The 21,824-nt window shown below is 37.3% G+C and overlaps 2 protein-coding genes across 2 annotated transcripts; both read left to right on the top strand.

The window, feature by feature from the left end:
• Window positions 1-1,670: 1,670 nt before the first annotated feature.
• On the top strand, window positions 1,671-9,797 carry LOC121960612 (inositol monophosphatase 1-like). The gene is made up of 9 exons (XM_042510398.2): window positions 1,671-1,772; window positions 2,087-2,205; window positions 3,342-3,475; window positions 4,605-4,709; window positions 4,960-5,005; window positions 5,221-5,329; window positions 5,540-5,648; window positions 7,194-7,345; window positions 9,177-9,797. The coding sequence occupies exons 2-9, from the start codon at window positions 2,143-2,145 to the stop codon at window positions 9,293-9,295; spliced, it is 837 nt and encodes a 278-aa protein (XP_042366332.2). The 5' UTR covers window positions 1,671-1,772; window positions 2,087-2,142; the 3' UTR covers window positions 9,296-9,797.
• Window positions 9,798-16,212: 6,415 nt separating this feature from the next.
• Window positions 16,213-21,546, top strand: LOC121960834 (inositol monophosphatase 1-like). Its single transcript, XM_042510707.2, has 9 exons — window positions 16,213-16,360; window positions 17,627-17,719; window positions 17,876-18,012; window positions 18,114-18,218; window positions 19,361-19,406; window positions 19,512-19,620; window positions 19,983-20,091; window positions 21,009-21,160; window positions 21,331-21,546. Exons 2-9 carry the CDS (start codon window positions 17,657-17,659, stop codon window positions 21,453-21,455), a joined length of 846 nt encoding a protein of 281 aa, XP_042366641.2. The 5' UTR covers window positions 16,213-16,360; window positions 17,627-17,656; the 3' UTR covers window positions 21,456-21,546.
• The last annotated feature ends 278 nt before the right edge of the window (window positions 21,547-21,824 follow it).

The raw sequence follows: 21,824 nt of genomic DNA, 5'->3' as shown, positions 1-21,824 counted from the left end.
TGAAATGTATGCATATAAGCCTTTGGGAAACATTGCTATAAAAAGCCTAATCGCATCAGTATAATACAGTACATGTATATTTGGGCCTTGGAGGTAGAACTTACATCTTGTCATTAGGGAAAGTTTAAAAAAATCTAGAACACAAATAAAAGGAAGGTCAACAGCCCTAACACTACTTCCCTTTGTGCTACTTTTTACTGCTTTGTGGTTGTAAAACAAGTTTCAAAGTAATTATTATTTTCCAAAGACGTACATGAAGTAATGTAAGTGATTAGAGAGGTCCCAAGTGTCATGATACTGTCACTGTCTTTTTCTGTTAAGATACTACAAACATTTGCTCTTTTACATTATACCAATATTAAAAAACCAATAATAAAGTATGTTTATTTAAGAATGTGTCATTTAGATAGATAGATACTTTCAATACTTAAGTATCAAAAGTAATTCTATGTTATTAAATATATTTAAGTATGCTAAATATTATACATTTTAAGATGTTTTCTCAAGCAAAATTCTTCTAATAGGTGGCTTTACTTTCTACCAAAATCATTTTCTGTTAAGATATCTGTAATTTTACTGAAGTACTGCTTTCAGTTCATCCGCCACTGCTAAATTATGGGTGTGTCTAACAATAAGCAAATTTTTGGGATTTTACCGGACTAAAATGAACAAAAGTACCTTTGCTGTTCTGAAATTACTTGCAAATCTTAGTATGAGTAATTTCTCCTACAGAAATTTGCATACTAAGCTTTTAAAGGTCAGTTCTGACATGGATCTCATCCTTAAATGCCAACTCAATACTAAAACACCTGAAGTCTAAAAGCTTTCACATGCTTGACTTCTAGTCTGTCCATTAACACATACTGTGTCTGTGCTGCCACCTTCTGGCGTGAAGAGGGTTTGCATGTTTATTAAATCTGTTGGGATTTCAGAAACTTCTAAGGCATACCATTTCTTTTTATCATGCCATCTTATACAACATGCACCCTCCTTTAAATTTGTAACTAAAATTAAAACCACAGATACGTTTGTCAAATACCTTAAAATACACAAACAAGATTGATGTAAAGTATGGGTTATCTATGCTCTAGCATCACTATTAAAAAAAAAAATCCTAAGTATAATAAATACAGCCTAATAGTTTATGGGTAAATACAGTACCAGAGTGAATTTAAAAAAAAAAAATCAACAGCAAAAAAAAAAAAGATTAAAATAAAAAATTAAAATCCAGTTAATAAATAAATAAATAAATAATAACGTGACATAAATGTTAAGAATAAACGTGTTCATTCTAAAAATTCTGGTTGCTTCTTTTTTTTACTCACAGCATTTACTGTACTTGTGCTTTTATTTTTAGTACTTCCCACATTTAATATTATGGGATGACATTTGATATCTAAGTATAATAAATTTATAATTTAAGACTTTTTAATTTATCAAAGTCATTCTCTGGTTTGATATCTACACTATATATACTCAAATATGACTTAGGTACTTTAGGTACTGCATAATATATAAAATATACGTAATATAAAAACTCACACACAAAAAATAATCTATTGCATTTTCCTCTGACACTCATGGATGCATTATCAGGAAGTTGGTTATTGGTTTCCTGTACGGATAAATGACATTCTTTCAGCCAATGAGAACAACGATTTTACAGCCACCGGCATTTTTTGACCAATGAGAGTGAGCGTTGCTTCTAGTCCCACCCCCTGTAAAGCTAGCTAAAAGTCAAAACTGACAGGTCGGTCTGCCTGAAGCTGGAGGTGGGTTGAGTTATCATTGACTCATTCAAACTCAAACTGTAGTGTATTGCAACGTAAATTTGGTGTCAGTACATCGATAACCGGCTACTTAATTTTGTATTTGTAGCCGTAACTTTTGTCATAATACTCGACGTCAGTTTATTGAAAGCTAACTAGCATAGAGAGCTAATTCTGCTAAAATTAACTGACAACATCTACCTTGTTGTCGAATAGATTTACTGGTTGATTTATCCGTTTTTCCAGCTCGTGGTTTTGCATGATACTGCTTGTTTGATTGTGAACAAAACCTTCAGTGTCGCATCTTCCACCAACAGGAAGTTAATCTGTAACTATCTGGGAGTATTACGTTTGCTCCTCATCCATAATCAACATGAGTGATCCTTGGCAAGAGTGTATGGACTATTGTTTGGAGGTCACCAGAAAGGCTGGACAGGTGAGCAAAAATAGCAATTTCACTGCTCTTTTCAATGCATTGGTCTGGAAATTACGTTATTTTGTGTAGTACAGTAATAACTAAGTTTTGCATTCACTGTTAATTATATCACAGCAGTAATAACCTGCAGGTACGTCATGATGAGAAAAAGATTTCTCCACAAGTTTTCACTGACTAGGATCGGTGCATACATTAAACATACAATAAACATATTAAGAGGAATAACAAAAGGGCAAAGTACTGCAACACTCAGATATAGAATCAAAGAATCACAATAAAAATGTGACATAAATACTTAAAAAAATACCGTAACAGAAAAATAATATGTAGAATATAGCTGTTTCAGAATAAGTGGTACAGTTTACTGTAGGGGGAGATACATAAAAGAAAACTTGAGATGAGACATTATCACATGCAGTGAAAAAGACTTTTTGTTGCTGCAAAGAGAAAGCATTTCTTAAAACAAAACTCAGGTTTTACAGTATGTTTTTTATGTTGTCATGAAGTAAAGTTAAAATGTCATTTAGCTATATTATATTGATACTTACATTCACATCTGTGGTTTGAAGCGTAATCTTATCTACCTGCTGGTTGTTTGCACAAAGTGGATATGATTCCACAAGAAAGTTTCTCATTTTTTTAAAATAAAATATGTTTAAAGGAACAATTGGCTGCGTTTTCAGTCAATTTAATCTGTTAATTGTTTGTCAGATTAATCGTTTGTGCTTTAGAATGTCAGAAAATAATCAAAAATTTCCTCCCCAGTTTCTCAAAGTCTGAGGATATGTCTTTAAATGTCTTGTTTAATCACTGAAAAACTCAGTGTAAAAAAACATAAAACAGAGAAATGCAGGAAATCTATTAGAGAGCGTGAAAACAACATTTTCTGATATTTTATCAAATATCAATTATTAAAAGTTGGCGATTATTCTTCTGTCAGTAGACTAATAGATTGACGAACCATTGCAGCTCTAATTAAAATACAGTAAAGACTTCAGAGCTTGCACCTGATCATTTCTGACCCATCATTGCATATAACCATAACATACAACACGTTAGGCTTAATTAAAGCAGCAGCTGTAGCCAGTCATCCAAAAAATCCCTCGCTGAGTTTGTCATCGTTGTCTTTCTGCCAGATGATCCGCGAGGCTCTTCAGAAGGACATCGCCGTCATGCAGAAGAGCTCACCAGTTGACCTGGTGACCGAGACGGACCAGAAAGTGGAACAGCTCATTATATCCTCCATCAAGGAAAAGTACCCGACTCACAGGTATTTGACGAGACACATGAGAGATGGTGTGTGAACTGCTTCAAAGTACTGCAGGACATGTGACAGTGAAAATTTACAAAGTCTCTCAAGTTTGGTCCTTATTTTCATGCAATTTTTAATTTTTAACAGCTTCATTGTACTTAATGCTGCATTTTAACAGAATTTATTTTGCTTGTAATATGTATAATCCTGGCTGAGTACTGTACTGTACTGTACTGTACTGAGTTGCAAAATAAACAAACACAAATGATTAGACATCAAAAATCTATACGTTGTAATACATTTGATTTTTAAATATTTAATTTATCCAGTTAACTTTAAGTATGAAGATCTTAATGCTGTAACCTTCTCTACACAACCTGAAATACAATCTGTTGAGGGTGTACTTAAGACTTTATATATTTGTTGAAATATTTATTTTTGTTGGACCAAAAGTAGGTAGTGGTAAGTGGAGGGCTGAAAGCGGAACCTACCGCAAGCAGAGGTGGCGGGCGGGATCCAGGATTTCTCAGTGAGGGTAAACAGTAGATCTGCTGCCGGCTTTTCAGAGGTTTTTAAAACATTTATGCTGTAAAACATGTTAAACAAAATATTACAGGGTTCCACAGAAATGAAAATCTTGAAAAGTCGTGGAATTTCACAATCACATTTTCCAGGTCTTACAAATTCATGGAATTTGTAAAATGTTTAAATATAGTTTGAATCTGATAAAAAAAAAGTTGCAAGTGTGGTAAGAAATAACATTTCTTATTATTGATTTTGAATTTGTGTTCATTAAAATGTGTGGAAACCCGGTCCGTAATTTAAAACATGTCTGGAGGGGGACTTTAATTAAATTCTGAAAATAGTGGAAACAGCCTGTTAAATATCCATCTGGTATAATAATAGAACTTACGTCAGGATTTTAAAACTGCCTGAAATTGAAGTTAAAATACTTCAAACATGACCTAAGTGGTATCTACAAGGGAAACTTTACCTCATAGCACATAATGTAAACCCTCTTAGAAAAATGAAAGTAAACTTAGCAGGTACACAGTATCAAGTGCAATAGTAGCATTACTTTTACACCTCAGGTTAAAAATGCAGGAAAAAATGTTTATATTGTGGTTTTTTTTTTCTGATTTTGAAGCTTCATAGGTGAGGAGTCAGTCGCAGCAGGTGCTCCCAGTGTTCTCACCGACAATCCCACGTGGATCATCGACCCGATTGATGGCACCACCAACTTTGTTCACAGGTACTACATGCACTTTAATACAGCATAAAGCATTAAGAAGCCTGATCCGGCACTGGATTTGTTTTGTCTTTGTCGCTCCTTATCTATTTTTATCTTTTAATTAGGTCTCTCTTGGGGTGTCCTCTCTGTCAGGGATAATTAGACGACGTAGATGAAACTGAACTGATAATAGAAATTGACTCCTCTGAGCTTAAACCTAAAGGGAGTTCATTAAAGGAGTGTTTTTACATTGTAAATGTCTTTTGTGCAGGTTCCCATTTGTGTCTGTATCAATCGGCTTCACTGTGAAGAAAGAGGTAGGTTTTATTTCTTGTGAATCTTTTTTTTTTTTTTTAAACATTAACATCTTAATTATAAGAATCATTAAGATAGTAATTGCCCTGATAACCCAGTGTATTTCTGATGAGTAGTGCTGGAGTTTTCTCGTTTTGTATGGCTCTTGTTCTATTCTTAGCCCTCCTCCCACACCTCATTTATCGCTGCTGTTTTCTGTGCTGCTTCTCGCTCTCAGATAGAGTTTGGGATTGTGTACAGCTGTATCGAGGATAAAATGTACACAGCACGGAAAGGGAAAGGAGCATTCTGCAATGGAGAGCCCATCAAAGTGTCTGGACAAGAAGGTAAATAATAATAATCATGAGGTGTCAGTGCTGCAGTTTTTTATAAATCCACCAGGTGGAGCCAATGTCACAGCCAGATTATTATTATTATTAACAGCTCAGCATGGTGAAATCTGACACACTAGATGTTCATTATTAACTGTGATTTTGGAGGAGCAAACAGGCTGACATTTGTTCATTTTTTGTTTATTTTTGTGTGTTTTATTCAAGATATCAGCCAATCTCTGGTCCTGACAGAAATGGGCTTCAAGAAGGATCCTGAGCATTTCAAGACAATGCTGGCCAACATCAGGGCCATCCTCACCATCCCTGTGCACGGGTAAATATACACTCGTGCACAACATGTCAATCCTATTACTCCAGAAATACAACAGGAGAGTAACTGGTGTGTCTGTTTACAGTGCAGCCAAACAAAAACATGTTGTATTGATGAAGAAGTTAGTCAGAAATAATTACAACCAGAATCTGATCTTATGTAACATACAGTTAGGGTTATTTAACATGCAACAGCAAGACAATATAAGTTGAGGTTGGAGGTGTTGCCTTCAGCTCTCTGTGGCTGCTCCATCTCAATTTGTTACAACCTTTACAAAACAAAACCCTCTTTATCCCCAAAGAAAAGTCGTTAACGTGTTTGCGTTCCTACACCAAAAGAGCTTGACTCAGTCAATAAACCTGTTAATAACCGTTGCTTTAAATGATCATTCCTGTCACTGTGTGTGTGACAGGCGCAGCAGCATCGTGATAAACAGAGAGAGAAAAATAAGTGCTGATTGGACAAACTCAAAATCACCGACCTCTCTATGCAAACAAAATCAGAGCTTACTGACTCTAACAAATATCAGATTTAAGATGAAATGGCATTCGTCAATTGCAAGAAAACAAAACACGAATATCTGAATCCCGAACTTGAAAACCAATTAGTAAACATCTGATTAGCTGAATATTCGGGCCCAGCCCTAAAAATTACTAAAACTAGAGAGACAATGACAGAAGGTTAATACCAAAAGCAGTAAAAATACCATCTATAAATAGTAACACTGATGCGGTTTAATTTGATAAAAAAATATTAAGGATTATAACTTACATACACACTAGGCTTGGGCAGTATCTCTTTTTTTCATATCTTCATAACTTCCTGACATTTCAGTGGGGTACGTGGAATTTGGCGGTATTTGTGTAAGTGAAAAAAACAAAGTCGAGCTGCTGGTGACAAAACCTGGGTGATGTGATTAAGCAGCTAATTCGCTACATTCCAAAAGCTATATTAGCTTTTTTTGTCTTATAAACTCACAAAATGTGAAGAAAGGAAATATTCTTACATCTGTTAGGAAATTATTAAACAGAATAATTCAACTGTACACCTTCTCTTCTCTTTCACCGAACTAAAAATAGCTTAATTGCCTTGTTAATTTATCTTTAAATCATTCACGCTCTACAGAAACAAAACCATCATAGTTTGTTCATTGTTTCGGCAATCACCAACTCTATTTTTGTCGCAATAAACCCTTAGTTCACTGAGTTAGATGTCAGACTATGCTGTTTCTGGTCGACTGTTTACAGTCCTGTAACGTTATCCCCATCACAGTCAGCCACCATCTTTCACAGCTCTGCTGCCAGTTCCAGCAGTACAGACTGACCTCTGGTGGTGTATGCTGTGCACTGCATCCATAGCTCAATACAGCAGCTCCATAGAAACAGGAGCATCTGTATTTTTGACAGTATTTAAAATGATACTTTTTGGATTTCTAAATACCCCAGTATACTTTGGCACAAGCCAAAACTCTTGAACTAAACCATACGGAGGTTAGCAGTGTATCCCGTGCTGTCAAATGCAGAGCAGACATCCCATTTCCATCCACAGTATCCGCTCCCCGGGCAGTGCAGCGGTCAACATGTGTCTGGTGGCGTGCGGATCGGCTGATGCTTACTACCACATGGGCATCCACTGCTGGGACATGGCTGGAGGAGCTGCGGTTGTTACCGAAGCTGGAGGAGTTATCATGGACATTTCAGGTGAGTCACCGAGAAGATTTGAGCTGTTTTGCTAAACTTTTCAGAGGCTGCTGACTGAGTCACTGGGTGAAATGAAGGAAACACATAGCAGGATGATTGACTCATGGAAAAACTGCAGGATTGCTGAAGGAGAATGCGAAAATAGGCTGCTGTTCTCTCAACGCCAGAAGTTATTAATATTTATGAATTATTTATTAAAACTAATTCTTGTTATTAGTTTTTATCCCTCTTTCTTCTCACAAATGAAACAGTTAGAGTTTGGGAGCTGCTAGTGGTTTTGTACTTGAAACAGGAAGCAGCAGGGCTTGAGAAATTTGGTGTTACATTTGTGTAAGACTGGCACTGACATAAAGGGTGAGATTTAGGATGCCAAGGAGACTGTTTGTCAAGTCTGCACAGTTAACAATTGCAGTGCTAATAAAAGTAAGCACAGTCTTGATTTCTGTCAACACACTCCTTTTTCCATATTATTAAAAAGTTATGTGTGGAGGAGTGAATGTATGTGGTGGAGAAAACTTTCTGATTCACTCTCATGTTTGAAATCTGTCACACAAAGTGTCAAATTCTAAAATGAGTTGGATCACGATTCTTGGATATTAATCACACACTCCTGCTTCATATTATTTTTAGCCCAAAAGTTATCAAACGTATGTCCAATATTGCCCTTGTGTTCACATTTGTGTTTGTTTACATAAAAATATCAACAATAGCCATTAGCCAACATGATGCCAGAATGAACAACAGGGTTTGGCAGAATATTGAGGAATGACTCTATTAGAGCTGCATCAATAAAACAATAAGTTGATCAGTAAATCAACAGAAAATTAACTGATTTTGATCATTAAATAACTGTAGTCATTGTTTTTTTTTTAAGCAAAAAAACAAACATCTTCTGGTTGTCATGCCTCTATAATGTGAGAATTCGATGCTTTTCTTTTCCATTTATGATAACAAACTGAATAACGTTGTATTTTTGGAATGTTGGTCAGATAAATAAAACCATTCAAGGCGTCACATTGGACTCTGGGAAATTACAAAGGGCATTTTTCACTATTTTCTGACATTTTATTGACAAATCAATTAATCGAGAAAATATTTAGCAGATACCATAATGAAATTAATTGTGGATGTAGCTGTACTCTATAACCCTGTACAAAATGTTTAATATTTATTTAAAAGCAATGCTTGTTACCAGTACCCAAGTGGTCAGTTTATTTATTGTTTTAGTTGGCTGGTTTTATTTTATTTATATGTCCTATTGATGTATGATATTTTGAAATTGTTTTTCACAATCCAACTCCAATGTCTGAATATTCTTCAGGATTAAACGTTTTTTGCTTTTTTGTATAAAATGGTACTAAATTGACAACAATGTCTATTTTGTCTGATTTGTGTCTAATGTCTAATTTTTTTGGGACACAATAATGTCAATCAAAAGTCTATATCCTGACAGGGCCAGCTGTGATTTAACAGTGTGAAAACCTAGAGATTTTTTAGATGCGAGCCTGCTTACAATGACATTTTAAGCAAATCATATATAAAATGCAAATGAAACAGTGCCATTTAAAAAAGTGAACGTTTATTTTGTCAAGAAATAACAGACGTTGTAATAAATCTACTCGTCAGCAAACGGATTCAGAACGGAATTAAAATTTTAGAGAAATGTGGATCTTCCATCACCGAAAAATGGCCACATCAGAACAGTAACTGTGGAGGCAATCAGCTCATTTAACACATCACAAATTTCAAGTTCTAAGTTTACAGTCTTGCAACAACAACATATGACCAACTATTACAGCATTATTTATTTTTTCTTTACTCTTTCATCCAGGTGGACCGTTTGATCTCATGTCTCGCAGGCTGATTGTCGCCAGCAGCAGAGCCATCGCTGAGCGCATCGCCAAGGAGGTAACACAGTTTCACGTTGGTAGGGATGACACAGATGGCTAGTAAATATCATCACCTCCTCTACCAACTTTACACGTATTTAATCATAGACTGTTTTGTATTTAACAAGTCATAATTCAGTCTTTGCCTTAAGAACCAAACGATAAACTTACCTCTGGAGAACAAAACGAGTTTGTTGGCGCTTAAGACTTTCAGGCATCTTTCTGCTGTCTTGTTGTATTTCTGCACTTAGCCATTCACAGATCCAGACTGTATTTCTTTTGTAACTTATTTGGACAGTAATTATATGGTTTGTGATTAAGGCATTATGTCTGTGTGTTCAAATATACACTTTTTTTACTCTGTTGTTGTTAAAGTCAGCCATATTTTAGTATTTATGATATCAAATCACAGATAAAGTACTTCCTTACAGCACCATTTAAGTAACTGTAGATTAATTTTGTTCGGTTTTGACCAATAATACTGTTTTTCCTTGTAAGATTTTATCTTAGGTGATTGTATTTAGCTGAATTGATTAAAATACACATTTGTTTACACAGTAAAACATTTTTTTAGTGCCATCACTTCTTTGCAATGTAGTCAAAGGGGACCTATTACGCCTCTCCTTATTTTTTGTCATAATATTACAATGTTGGATGTTCATGTTAAATGTGGCCAAAGTTTCAAATAATGAGGTAAACATATGTAAAAGTCTCTGTTGGCAAAACTCTCAGGCTTCAAACCATTCTGAATACTCCGTTTCCCATGTTTTTTATTCTACTTCGGCCACAATCAGACGTCCCCTCGTGATGGATTTCTTTTTATGGTTGACTGCTCCAGGCACGCTACTGCCTTCACTGCTACATTTAGCTACATGCTAGCGTCAGGGAAACATCGAAACTTGGTTGCCGATGTTAATTTGTCCCAGATTTTGGATCATATTTGTGCTGTCTGGTTGTGTGTAGAAGCTTTTATTGGTGATTTTTAAATGAAAAAAAACAGCTCCTTCCTCCCACTCCTGGTGACCTCATGCAGAGCCAGAGTGTGTGTAGTAGCAATTTTCACGAGCACAGCGGTTCACATACAAAGCTGTGAATCATGACGTCACACTTGCTTTCTGTAGAAATAAAAACTACTTAAAACCCAACTTTTTAAAAAGAACACTTTTACATACACCTGGGTGATAAAAAAAACTGCCTATAATGACAGAGTCCATCTTTGGGAAAAAGGTATTTGACATGTACTTGTTTTTAGCTTGGCCCATTTAGGTCCCAACTGCTAACGTTAAGTGGGCGGGGTTTATGATCTAAACTGCAGCCAGCCACCAGGGCGTGTTTGAGATGTTCAGGCTTTACTTCTGGGGAACTGTTATCTTGTCCATTTTTATTTAGAGTCTGTGGCTGCTACGCACAGACATTCCCGATTGCAACATGTAGCTACATGCTAATGTCAGGGAAACATCTAGTCATGTTCTAGTACAAACCAAAATGCATGTATTAAGTAGAAAATGGGCATAATAGGTCCTCTTAAATGCAAAAAATCTGTACACCATACATTGTGTACGAAAAACTACTGTACTGTATAACTGCAGCTTTATCAAGTCCAGACAAAATGCACTGATGGCGTCCTTGAAAACATGTTAAGCATGTTTTGCTTGTTTTTAAAGGACTCCGTTTAAGACCATAAATAGATACAAATACTAATTACTATCATCTGTTCAGCGTCTTTCTGACACACAACAGATGTATAAATGATGTCAATAAAAACCCTGAAGAGACAGGTGCTTGCATGCATCCACCTGTTGACTATCACTGCCAACAGAAATAAAAACCTGAGTATGAATATTTGTGCAGGAAAGTGCCGAGCTTCTTTGACTGCACATGAGAGTTTTGGTGTCATGACTTGTTCCCTCCACCATCCATAACACCAAAGACATGAAAAAACAACACTCAGTAAAATCTGCTTAGGCATGCTCCTGTGCTCCCTTCACTTTGAGAAAACAAAAGCTGCTCCACCAGCCACTATCTCCTAAAATCTGATATTATCTAGAACTACATTGGACGATGGAAAAGCCCACTGCATTAAATCTCCAGCAAGGCTCCCAAACACCTTCCTGACATCCTGACAGTGGCCTGAATCAGCCGTGTGTTCACAACATAAATGTCCTTATTTGCTCTGACCTAGAAAAATGATAAACTCTCTTTTATCTTTATAAAATCCATAAAGTATGAAATATGAAGAAAGAAAAGTGTCCCTTGTGGCAAACAGGAAACCAAATAAACAGAAAAAAGGCCTCTGACACTCCATAAAACACCAGGAAAAAAAACACACTGACTGCTACCGTTGTGATTTAGTAGAGAGATAAAAGCATTCACAGCCATTACACCATGTAAAATTCTCTGCTGCATTTCCCCTGCCCTTTCAGTCACTGCTGCAGATACTGCACATGCAGAGCGGTGGACTGCCCCCCCGGGCGGATGTGCTGTATGAAATAGCCCCGAGTTTTGCTCTCTGTAGACCGTTGTTTTTTTTCCAGTTTGTGTTTGCTGATGACTAACAAATGGTTTTAAAGCACTTTACTTGAGCAAACGCAGGTCTTCTACTGCTGCGGCCTCCTCCTCAGAAATCAATGGTCCATGTTAGTCTGCAGCAGGGGGTTCAGACGTGATCATCAGTGTAGGGAATGATTTTCAGAGTCAGCCAGCTGAAAACCAAGTCCTCTTGTCAACTCCACCTTTACACCAACACCTGCTCATGTTGTCGACACCCTGTCTTTAGATTTTTAATATTTCTTTGCTTGTTTACAGAGTTTTATTAACCAAGTCCTTTCATGTCCGGGTTGCTGTCAGGAAGTACCAACCATTGTTCTCTGAATAGCTGGCAAGACTGTTTTCCTCCTACATCCCAAAATGTTCCCCCGGAGGTTTGAGAATCAGGATGTGTAGATGTTTTTGAACAATGCTAGCTTTCTGTTCTGTGTTTCAGTTTTGCTTCTATGCCCCAATATGTCTTTTTCTGCTCTGCCTTTGGCTTCATCTGTCATCATATTTTTTAGCCATGCTAGCTAGCGTAAGTGTGGTCATGGTGTGCTGACTGAGGGGACAGTCCACTGCTGTTGACCAACAACTATTGCATGTTTTGTGATCCTCTGACTTTTCATGGTTTTGCCTTAACTACTATTGAATTGATTGCCATAGATTTTGGTATAGACATTCATGGTCCCCACAGGATGACGCCTACAATTTTTTTAGGGAAATCTCTCAAAAGCTATAGGATAGATTACCGGTAAATTTACAGACAATAGTTATCCCATGAACTATCCTCAACCATCAACAGCAGGTTGACATTTTTGCTTTTTAGTGAATTTTCTCAGCAACCATTGGATAGATTCACAAAAAAATGGTTGAGACATCCATGGGCCCCTGTTCATGGTCTCCAGAGGATACACTTTGGTGATCCTCTTGTGCCACCAGCAGGTTAATACGTCTGCTTTTTTTATTGAATTCCCTCAACAACAGTTAAATAGATTCATGTTACATTTGGTTCAGACATTCATGTTCTCCTGCTGATGAATTTGAATAACTTTATTTCCTTACCTTTCATCTAGCTCCATCATCATGTCAAGTTTCACTTCGTTTAATCCTTTATGACCGAATGCTTGCAAAGTTAATGATATTTCCATGTTAGAATTAGCATGCTGGCATTAGCAGTGAGCTCAAAGCACCAGTGTGTCTTATAAATGACTCTATAAGACTTATAACGAACTCTAGACAGGAAACAACATGTTGGAAGCTCTCTGATCATCTTTCAGGGTGCACCATTGACCTTCAGTAACTCCAGCATCATGGCAGGCCTCAGTTACAGCTGTGATTTCAGGGAACCAAACATCCAAAACATCCGTCATCCTGGATAAATTATTCATAACGGACCTGCCAGGGAGACAGCAGGACTGATGTATTTGTTTTGCTTGTCCTATCACTTCCCTCTGCCTGTCTCCCAACATTTTATAGAGCGCCTTATATTTAGTGCACAACAGGGACACGAGGATGACAACTGCTCTCCTGCTGCTCCCGGTCAAACAAAAGCTTTCAACAAACCCTCTCTTCATGATACCACATACTGATCTGTTAAGTTCAACAGAGGTCCTTTTTTTTAACTGCATGGATTGTGAATCCAGCAACTTTAGGTTTAGAAAAATAATCATGGCTAGGCGTCGCAATGTGACGTGACGATGTGACAATTTGACGTTAGGATGTGACTTTAGGATGTGACGTTAGGACATGATGTTACAGCGTGATGTTACTACCTGATGTTACGGCGTAACATGGCATATATAACTTATAATAACTTAACAGTGACTTTGGTTTTTCACATGTTCTGATCTCCTGGGTCAAAGTCCTGTGTTTGATCCACCACCCTAAAGGGACTCTCACGCGTTTATATCATGGATGTATATAGAGAACTGGATGCCTTGTTCATTCCTATGAAAGTTGTTCTCTGATGAATGAAGCCAAAAATGTTTGACTTCCCGGTTGTAAAAGTAACCACATCGTTGGGCCTCTGCTGCATCATTGGCCCCATGTAACAAGTGCATTAGAGACTTTTACTGGCTGAGTTGCTACCCTCCAGTTTACCCCTCTTACTTGAATGGGGATAAAATGGTTCAATTGTGCAGCTCTTCTAGACTTTTGAAATGTTATGGCACTAAACAGATCAAATCCCAAAAGTGAAAAGCAACACATTCTCACTCCCATCTAGTCAAATACTGATGCTTGGTTAGTGGCCCGTCATGTCAAAATATGATGATCTAGGCACCCCTCCACTGTTAGCTTTGGATGTTCGGAAACGATGTGTCAATTCACACTTTGTCTTTGTATTCTATGTCTTTTTTCAAAATAAAAATACATATTTTACAGGCAATACAGGGTTTCTATTCGATAAATGCATACAATCTTATTCAAAGCAAACTTAGAATGTAATTTTAAAAAAAACTTAGCTTTCAGGTTTGCTACCTTGGGTTTAGGCAACAAAAGAAAGTGGTTAAGTTTATAAACAAATCATGGTTTGGCTTAAAATAAGTACTGTGGTTACTAACTTGCTGTTATTAAAATACCTCTGTTGACTTCAGGTTTTACATGCGACACGAACAGCAGGCTCCCGGGTAAAAGTCCTGAGTTTGTTTGACAATTTACCCCCCGCCCCTGCCATTTGCGGATTTTCTTTTTCTTTATACTATGTTAGTTACCTGGAGTGTCAAGAAAAACCACCACCCACCTCATCCCGTACTACAGCAAAAGGGTGTCTCTGTGCATCTGTGTCTTGACGGTCAGCAGACCGAAGCGCTGATATTTGACGAATTTGGAGTGAGACCAGTCAAATCTCGTTTGCCGTAGAAGTTTATAGGAAAATGCCTTTTTTGGGCTCAGTGGCATCATGTGAAGTTGTAGTCGCATAGTTTGGCCAATATGTCAAATTGGCTTCAAAGTCCAGCACTTTTCTTTGGGGCTTGCTCTTTAAACTTCATCACTTGGCATCCTCCTAGGTCATGTGATCGCAGCTTCTCGGCACACGATTATGTGCGTTATACACTAATTATTGTGCATTTCTTTTTGTTGGTATAAGTAGGAACAGTGAATGAGATCAGCCTAAATAATTTTATCTTATCTGGTCCTCATTATGTCTTTGCTAGGGGACAAGACAGGTTTGTAGTATTTCAACACACATAAAGTTAAATTATGTAAGGTGTGGCGATGGTGAAATTCTTGTCTGAACGAGCCCCTGGAAAAAAACCTCAAACTTTTTCTGCTTTTTAACCAACGCAGACAAGTATCAGACAATGTTGAAGCCAAATGCATATTTTGCTGTGTCTGTAATTCAGTATTTTAAAATCTTATCTGTAGCATCAGAGTCACTCATAGTTCAAACACTGAAATGAGTCACATATCACCATTATCGTAACATTTCATGTTGTAAGCAAGTAAATAGGCATCATGTAATTTTCTTGAGACAGAGTGTTCACCGCTAATTGAACAATCAGTCTTGCAGCACGGTATGACTTTCTGCAACTTTTGGGGTTTTAAGAGAAGTAGTTTTAAGATTTTAGAGAATGGTGTCCCTCAGGACTTAACTGCAGCTTGCATTTGAATGAAAGAAAGAGCTAAAAGTGTGTCACTTTTGGGCAATAACACTGCATATATATTGCATCTCTGATACTGGGATCCTAGACGTAATTAAACTTTTTTGTGCTGTGAAAATGTCTACCTTTTATCGTTATCATAACATTGTCATCTGATATTTACACCCTGTAGTAGCTCCTAGTTATCTTACAGAGGAGAATTAATTAGAATTTAAGTTACCTCACCTTACAGTGAGATGTGATAACAGCATGCTTTTATGTGTGAACAGGTATGATCAACATTTTGACATAAAAACAAAGATCTTGTTATCTGCAGTATATACTTCAATTTAGTTCATCGGGATATTGTCAAGACTTGCATAGTGAGGAACAGGCTTGCATGAACACATTATCTAGACTGTCTCACCAGGGGACCGTTCAAAGTATTTTCCACTAGTGGAGTACAATAAAAGGACATAAAGAGAGAGCTGAATAGCTGTGAAACTGTCAGGAAATATAACACTGACAGGAGTTTTTGTTTGTCATGCCAAATCCCATGTTAAAACTAAGTCAAGAGCTGTATGTACACTTATTTCTTTAAAAAAAGAAAGAAAAATGCTCTGCAGATCTCATTTATGGGAGTTCCTGCTGCACTGTTGAGCATTTAATTATTAGTCATGTCAACTGTTTCACATATGTGACACATAATTGTACACAGCAGGGCATGTGCTCCTGCGTTACAAAGACAAATGCTCTTTCCCTGATGCCCTCGATGTACTCACTGTACAGTATATACTATATCATGTCCTTGCATGTCCATCAAGTGTTTTTTCATCTGGTTGCTATGAGGAAACACATGAGGGCGGTGCTAGTACTTTTCCCTCTCTGTCATGCCAGCTTCAGTAGTTGCTTCATCTCTCCAATGAGGGAACTTAAAGCTTAAAGTTTTGTAACAGAACGTACACTGGTACTTAGGACCCACCTTTCACAGTCTGCCTGCCTGACTTCACAAGGTAAGTTTTCTTTAATTTTATGGCTGTGTACAGGTGATACACATGTGCATAAAAGGTGTATTAGTGATCATCATCACTGTTGGTAGATCATTTTGAAATAACTAACTTTGCTTTTGTAATTCATCACCAAAAATTCCTTATGAGGGTTAATTTGTCATAAAGCAGCCACTGCTCAAACACATAATTCGCAGTAGCAGAGATAATGCATACATTAATGCAACATGTGTAGTATGCACAGTATGTTCTAAAACAACAAAATGATACACATCAAACACTAAATGTGATTTTAACAAAGTCTACTTTTTTATTAGAAAATCTCTGACTTTTTTGTTCTCTATGCCCTTTCTGAAACTGCAACCACACCCTTCTCAGCACCACTGTTTCTCAGTGGCGGAAAGTTACTGAGTATATTTACTATATTAAATATTGTGTTAAATACATTTTTTAGGTACTTGTACTTGAGTACTTCCATTTTATGTATTTCCATTTTATGCAACTTTTTACCTTCACTACATTTCAGATGCAAATATTGTTTTACTCCACTACATTTATTTGATTACATTAAATACTTTGCAGATCTATTAATACAAATATAGAGTCAGCAAATAAATTGATATGTTACTATAGTATAAACTACCTACGGGTATAAAAAGTACTCAAAATTAGCTCCACGTAATCCAGCTGCAACATTAAAGTGATGAATATAATGCATCACTCACAATCCAGGAATGTAATACACTCAGATGGGCTATTCCACATACTGAGTACTTTTGCTTTTTTTACTTTAAGTATTTGATTGTTATACCTTTAATTCAGTGAGATTTTGTGTGCAGTACTTATTATAGTATTACATAGTATTGTTATATGTAGTACTTGTGATAGTTAGTATTGCCACTTTTACTTAAGTGAAACATGTGAGTACTTCTTCCCCTTGTGTTTCTTAACTGCAGTTGTATCTCAGTTTAAAACCTGTAGCATCTGGTGGTGATTAAATAAAATTCAAGACAGGCAGATGCCAGCTGAGGAAGTGTTGCGTAACTCACTCTGTTGTCGGAGGAGGAGTGTGCTAAGCATGCAGGATTAAAGAAGTATTGTTTCATGGTTTCTCCAAGACGGGGCGTCACTGTTCACTCCCTTTACGCCAGACATAACTTTTCCAAAAAGCCTCTGATTGCTCTGTATTTATTTACTGCATCTCTTATGAGTGACACTTTTATGTATGTATGAGTCATTGCTGCACTTTTTCAAGCTTGCTTTATTCTACAGTCTCTTCAATAAACCCTCAGTACAAACAAAATGGCAGACCCATGGCAGGTTGCATACGAATTTGCTGTTCAAGTAGCAAGAGCGGCTGGAGCGGTATGTACAAGAGCCATCTCTGAATATATTTCTTTTTTTAATGTTTGCAACATTCCCTTGAATAATGTGGAAGATATTTTGATGATGAAAATATGCATTATGCCCTGTTTTATCCGTGTGATCTCTGCATGTGCCAATGGTATTCCATTTGTTTAGGTAATTAGGAAAGCCACAGAAGATGAAATAAAGGTATCGACAAAGAGCACCACCGTAGACCTTGTCACTAAGACTGATGAGAGGGTGGAGAAGATCATCATCGGGTCTCTCAAAGCAGAATTTGGAGAAAAACACTGGTGAGACATATCTCCACGCACACACAGAGCTGTTCACGAATCTTCGTACTGTTTGTATTATAACTTGATATTTGTCATTGTTTCATTCTTCTGTGCTGCAGTTACATTGGAGAGGAGTCAGTAGCAGAGGGGAAACCATGTGTTTTAACTGATAAACCTACATGGATTATAGACCCTGTGGACGGCACCACAAACTTTGTGCATGGGTAAGATGTCAGTGCTGCTAAAGGACATTTAGTAGTGTTAATGGATTCTTTAACAACAAGACGAGTGAGACTGATTAGGGTTAGGATAATAATGTCAGGGTTAGCCAATCAGAGGCAGCGTAAGGCAGAACAAGGCAGTCTTCGCCATCCTAGGAAACGCCAGTTTGCAAGTGAGTCCTCTTCTATGAAGTCTGCCATGTTGTTTTACAGTAGTCCAAACTGGACAAATCAAACACTTGCTCTAGACAAGGCCTTTAGTGGTTTTGCATTTTTTCGTGCCACTGTAATTTTCTCCTCTGCAGGCTTGGCATATGGCAAAAGTTTCAGTTGGTTGCAATCTGCAACCTCAACACTAGATGCCACTAAATCCTACACACTAGACCTTTACATAGTGTGAGTTTTTTTTGCATGGCAACTAGTAGTGGATAGAGCAGGCACCCCATGTATGGAGGCTGTGTCCTCGCCGCAGCAGTCGTGGGTTTGGTTCTGGCCTTGACCTTCTGCTGCAATTCACCCTCTCTCTCTCTTCCCCTTTCACACTTGTGCTGCCCTATCAATTAAAAGCAAAAATGCCCCCAAAAAATTTTTTAAAAAGCAAATTTAAGGCTACAAACTACACTAGGGTTTCATGATTTAACATTGCCACCATTACGAGGCTGTAAACCTGTTTTCGGCGTGTTGACACTCTGCAGTGTTATTAACACACTTGTTAGCAACTGCCTTTTTAAAGATAGATGAAAGCTTCAAAGTTCATGAGTGGGGCATATACTGACATATTTTATGTCATAGGACAAAACATGAAAGTCTAACCAAATCGAACCAATAACCCATTCAAAAACCCTTTGATTTAGAGACAAGGGAACCAGGAGTGCTGCAGTGCTAACTTATTTGTGGGTTTTACGACTCATTCTTGGGCTCTCTATAATCATAGAATCTGAATTTGAAGGCTAGCTTGCTCAGCTAACATATTCATTCATTTTTAAGGCACAGACATGAGAATGAGCAGATTAGTTTCCGAACTTCAGAACCATCATTTATAAAGTACTTCTTATTAAATATATATTAAAAGTTACAAAAGAAAATAGTGCTTTTTCCTGGCTATGTAATAATACTGATCTCATGTACAATGACTGTATTTACAGATTCCCTTTTGTGGCAGTCTCTATTGCCTTTGCTGTCGATAAGAAGGTATGTCTAATTAAACAAGAGAGGATTTTATATATACTATTATTAATTAATTTATCCACCCTTTGCACAGTAGGTGAAAGCTGAAATAATGATGTCTGTGTTTAGCTGGAGTTTGGCGTGATCTACAGCTGCTTGGAAGACAAGATGTATAGAGCAAGGAAGGGGATGGGAGCTTTCTGTGATGATGTGGCAATTGAGGTGTCGGATGTAAAAGGTAATGTGGTCATATTTCTTTGAAAACGTTTGGACACAGTGTTTTGCACATTTGAAATGAAAGAAAGTAGGACATAACAGTCAACACTGAGCTCAGCATTGACTGCATTTTGAAACTGAAATTGAATATCTGGAAATGTATCCATACAGTCATCACTTTCACATCACGGACCCCGTTTTTCTTATGAAAAATTTAAAAAACGTTCAAGCAGAATCCTCTAAGTTTAAAATGTTACATACATTTAATCTGAAGGACGCTTGACTGATACTGTATATCTGAGCATGTGTGTGTGCACCTTTAAAGTCACTGTCAAACATGTAATCAAACATTGCAATAACCCTTTTGTCATGCTGTCATTGCAGATATCACCAAGTCCATTATCATCTCTGAGCACGGAACTGACAGAAGCAAAGACAAGGTGACCAAGATCTTCAACACCATGCAGAAGATTCTGTGCATCCCAGTGCATGGGTGAGTGGTTTTGACATGCATACACCGACTCATTATTATGTTGTGTGCTACCTTACGAAGCCAAACGGAGTGACCTTTGTTGATGTTGTTGTTGTTAAAATGAAGAATGGACTGGAGTCTGATTTTTTTGGCATTTGTTTTACTATTTTGAAAATGTCTTGCAAATCTGAAATTTCAGGAATACAGCGTGTAAAATTTGAAGTGACTACAAAAGGGAGATAAAAACCAAGCCACACCAAAGTAATCGTACTTTGGATTAATAATCTGTTGCCTCTACAACAGGGATATTCATCTGGTTATGTTTGGGGGCCACTTTTGCAAAATCAAAGGAGGCCAGGGGCCAGCTGCCACAGCTCCTCGGTTGTTTAGGATTTAGGAAAAATTTCTCAGATTTTAAGACATTCCTAGAATTTTAGGAGGCATCTAAGATTGTAGGACATTCCTTGGGCCTTAGTATGTTTCTAGGATTTTAGGGTTTTTCTAGGATTTTAGGATAGTTCAAGGATTTTAGGATTTAGGATCTTAGGAAATTTGGAGGATTTCAGGACGTTTTAAGAATTTCAGGACATTTCTCAGATTTTAGGACATTTCTAGGATCTTATGATGTTTCTAGGACTTCAGGTCATTGCTAGGATTTTAGGACAATAGAGGCTGAACTAAGAACTCTGTCAAGCGATGTGGGGGATCCTCCCGGACACTTTCTTTGATAAATAAGCTCTAAGTATAAGCATTTTTGTTTCTGTATCGCCCATAAACTACAACATTTTTATGTGTTACATAGTTTGACGGACAGTCTAAAAACATTAAACCCTTTTTTCTCCACCTCCCAGCATCTCTAATGTTTGCTGCCTTTGTAGAACAGTGTAGCCTTCTTGTATACTTGTATTTATCCATCTCCAACTGGTGTGTCCTGCCAGGCTCCGCGGGTCAGGGACAGCTGCCACCAACATGTGTCTGGTGGCGACAGGGGCCGTGGAGGCCTTCTTTGAGATTGGGATCCACTGCTGGGACATTGCTGCTGGTGCAGTTATTGTCAAAGAAGCCGGAGGAGTGCTACTGGATGTCGACGGTGTGTATGCTTTCAAATCTATTCACAGAGCATCAAGTGTTTATGCAGCATTGAACTGAATGCAGAGTCTCACAAATTAAAATAAATGAATGAGAAGGTTATAAGTACGGAAAGCAGGATCTGTAATCTGTTTAAAACCCTCTTAATAAAGGCTTTGTTTGTCAATTTAGGGGGAGAGTTCGATTTGATGTCTCGGAGGATGGTTTCAGCAAACAACAGGGTTATTGCTGAGCGGATCATCAAGGAAATTGAAATATTCCAAGTGTCGAGGGACGACGATCCGGTGTCGAAGTAATGAGAAGATCCAAATGTGTTTCAGAACAAGGAAAAGAGGAAAAATTCACATCTTTTGATGTATGCCGTCAATAAAGCTATTGTGGTCACCACTGATTGTCTTTTAACCCTTTATTAATACCTGGATCGACATCAGTTTTCTTGTGCTGCATTCAGACACCTTTCACAAGCATTTAAACCCCTGAAACCCAAGAAATTTAGGTTGATTTCTTTCAAAAACACAGAAAAAAAACATTATGAGGGACTTGGCAAGAAATGTCCCACAAATTGCAAAAAAAAGTGAAAAGTGACGATAAGATATATATATATATATATATATATATATATATATACATATATATATACATATATATTTGATCAAATTCTGAGG

Source organism: Plectropomus leopardus, chromosome 21 (assembly GCF_026936395.1).
Source record: "Plectropomus leopardus strain MGB_pleo_1.0 chromosome 21, ASM2693639v1, whole genome shotgun sequence".
Classification (NCBI taxonomy): domain Eukaryota; kingdom Metazoa; phylum Chordata; class Actinopteri; order Perciformes; family Serranidae; genus Plectropomus; species Plectropomus leopardus.
Note: the sequence above shows the minus strand (reverse complement) of the source record. Positions and strands in the feature narration are given on the sequence as shown.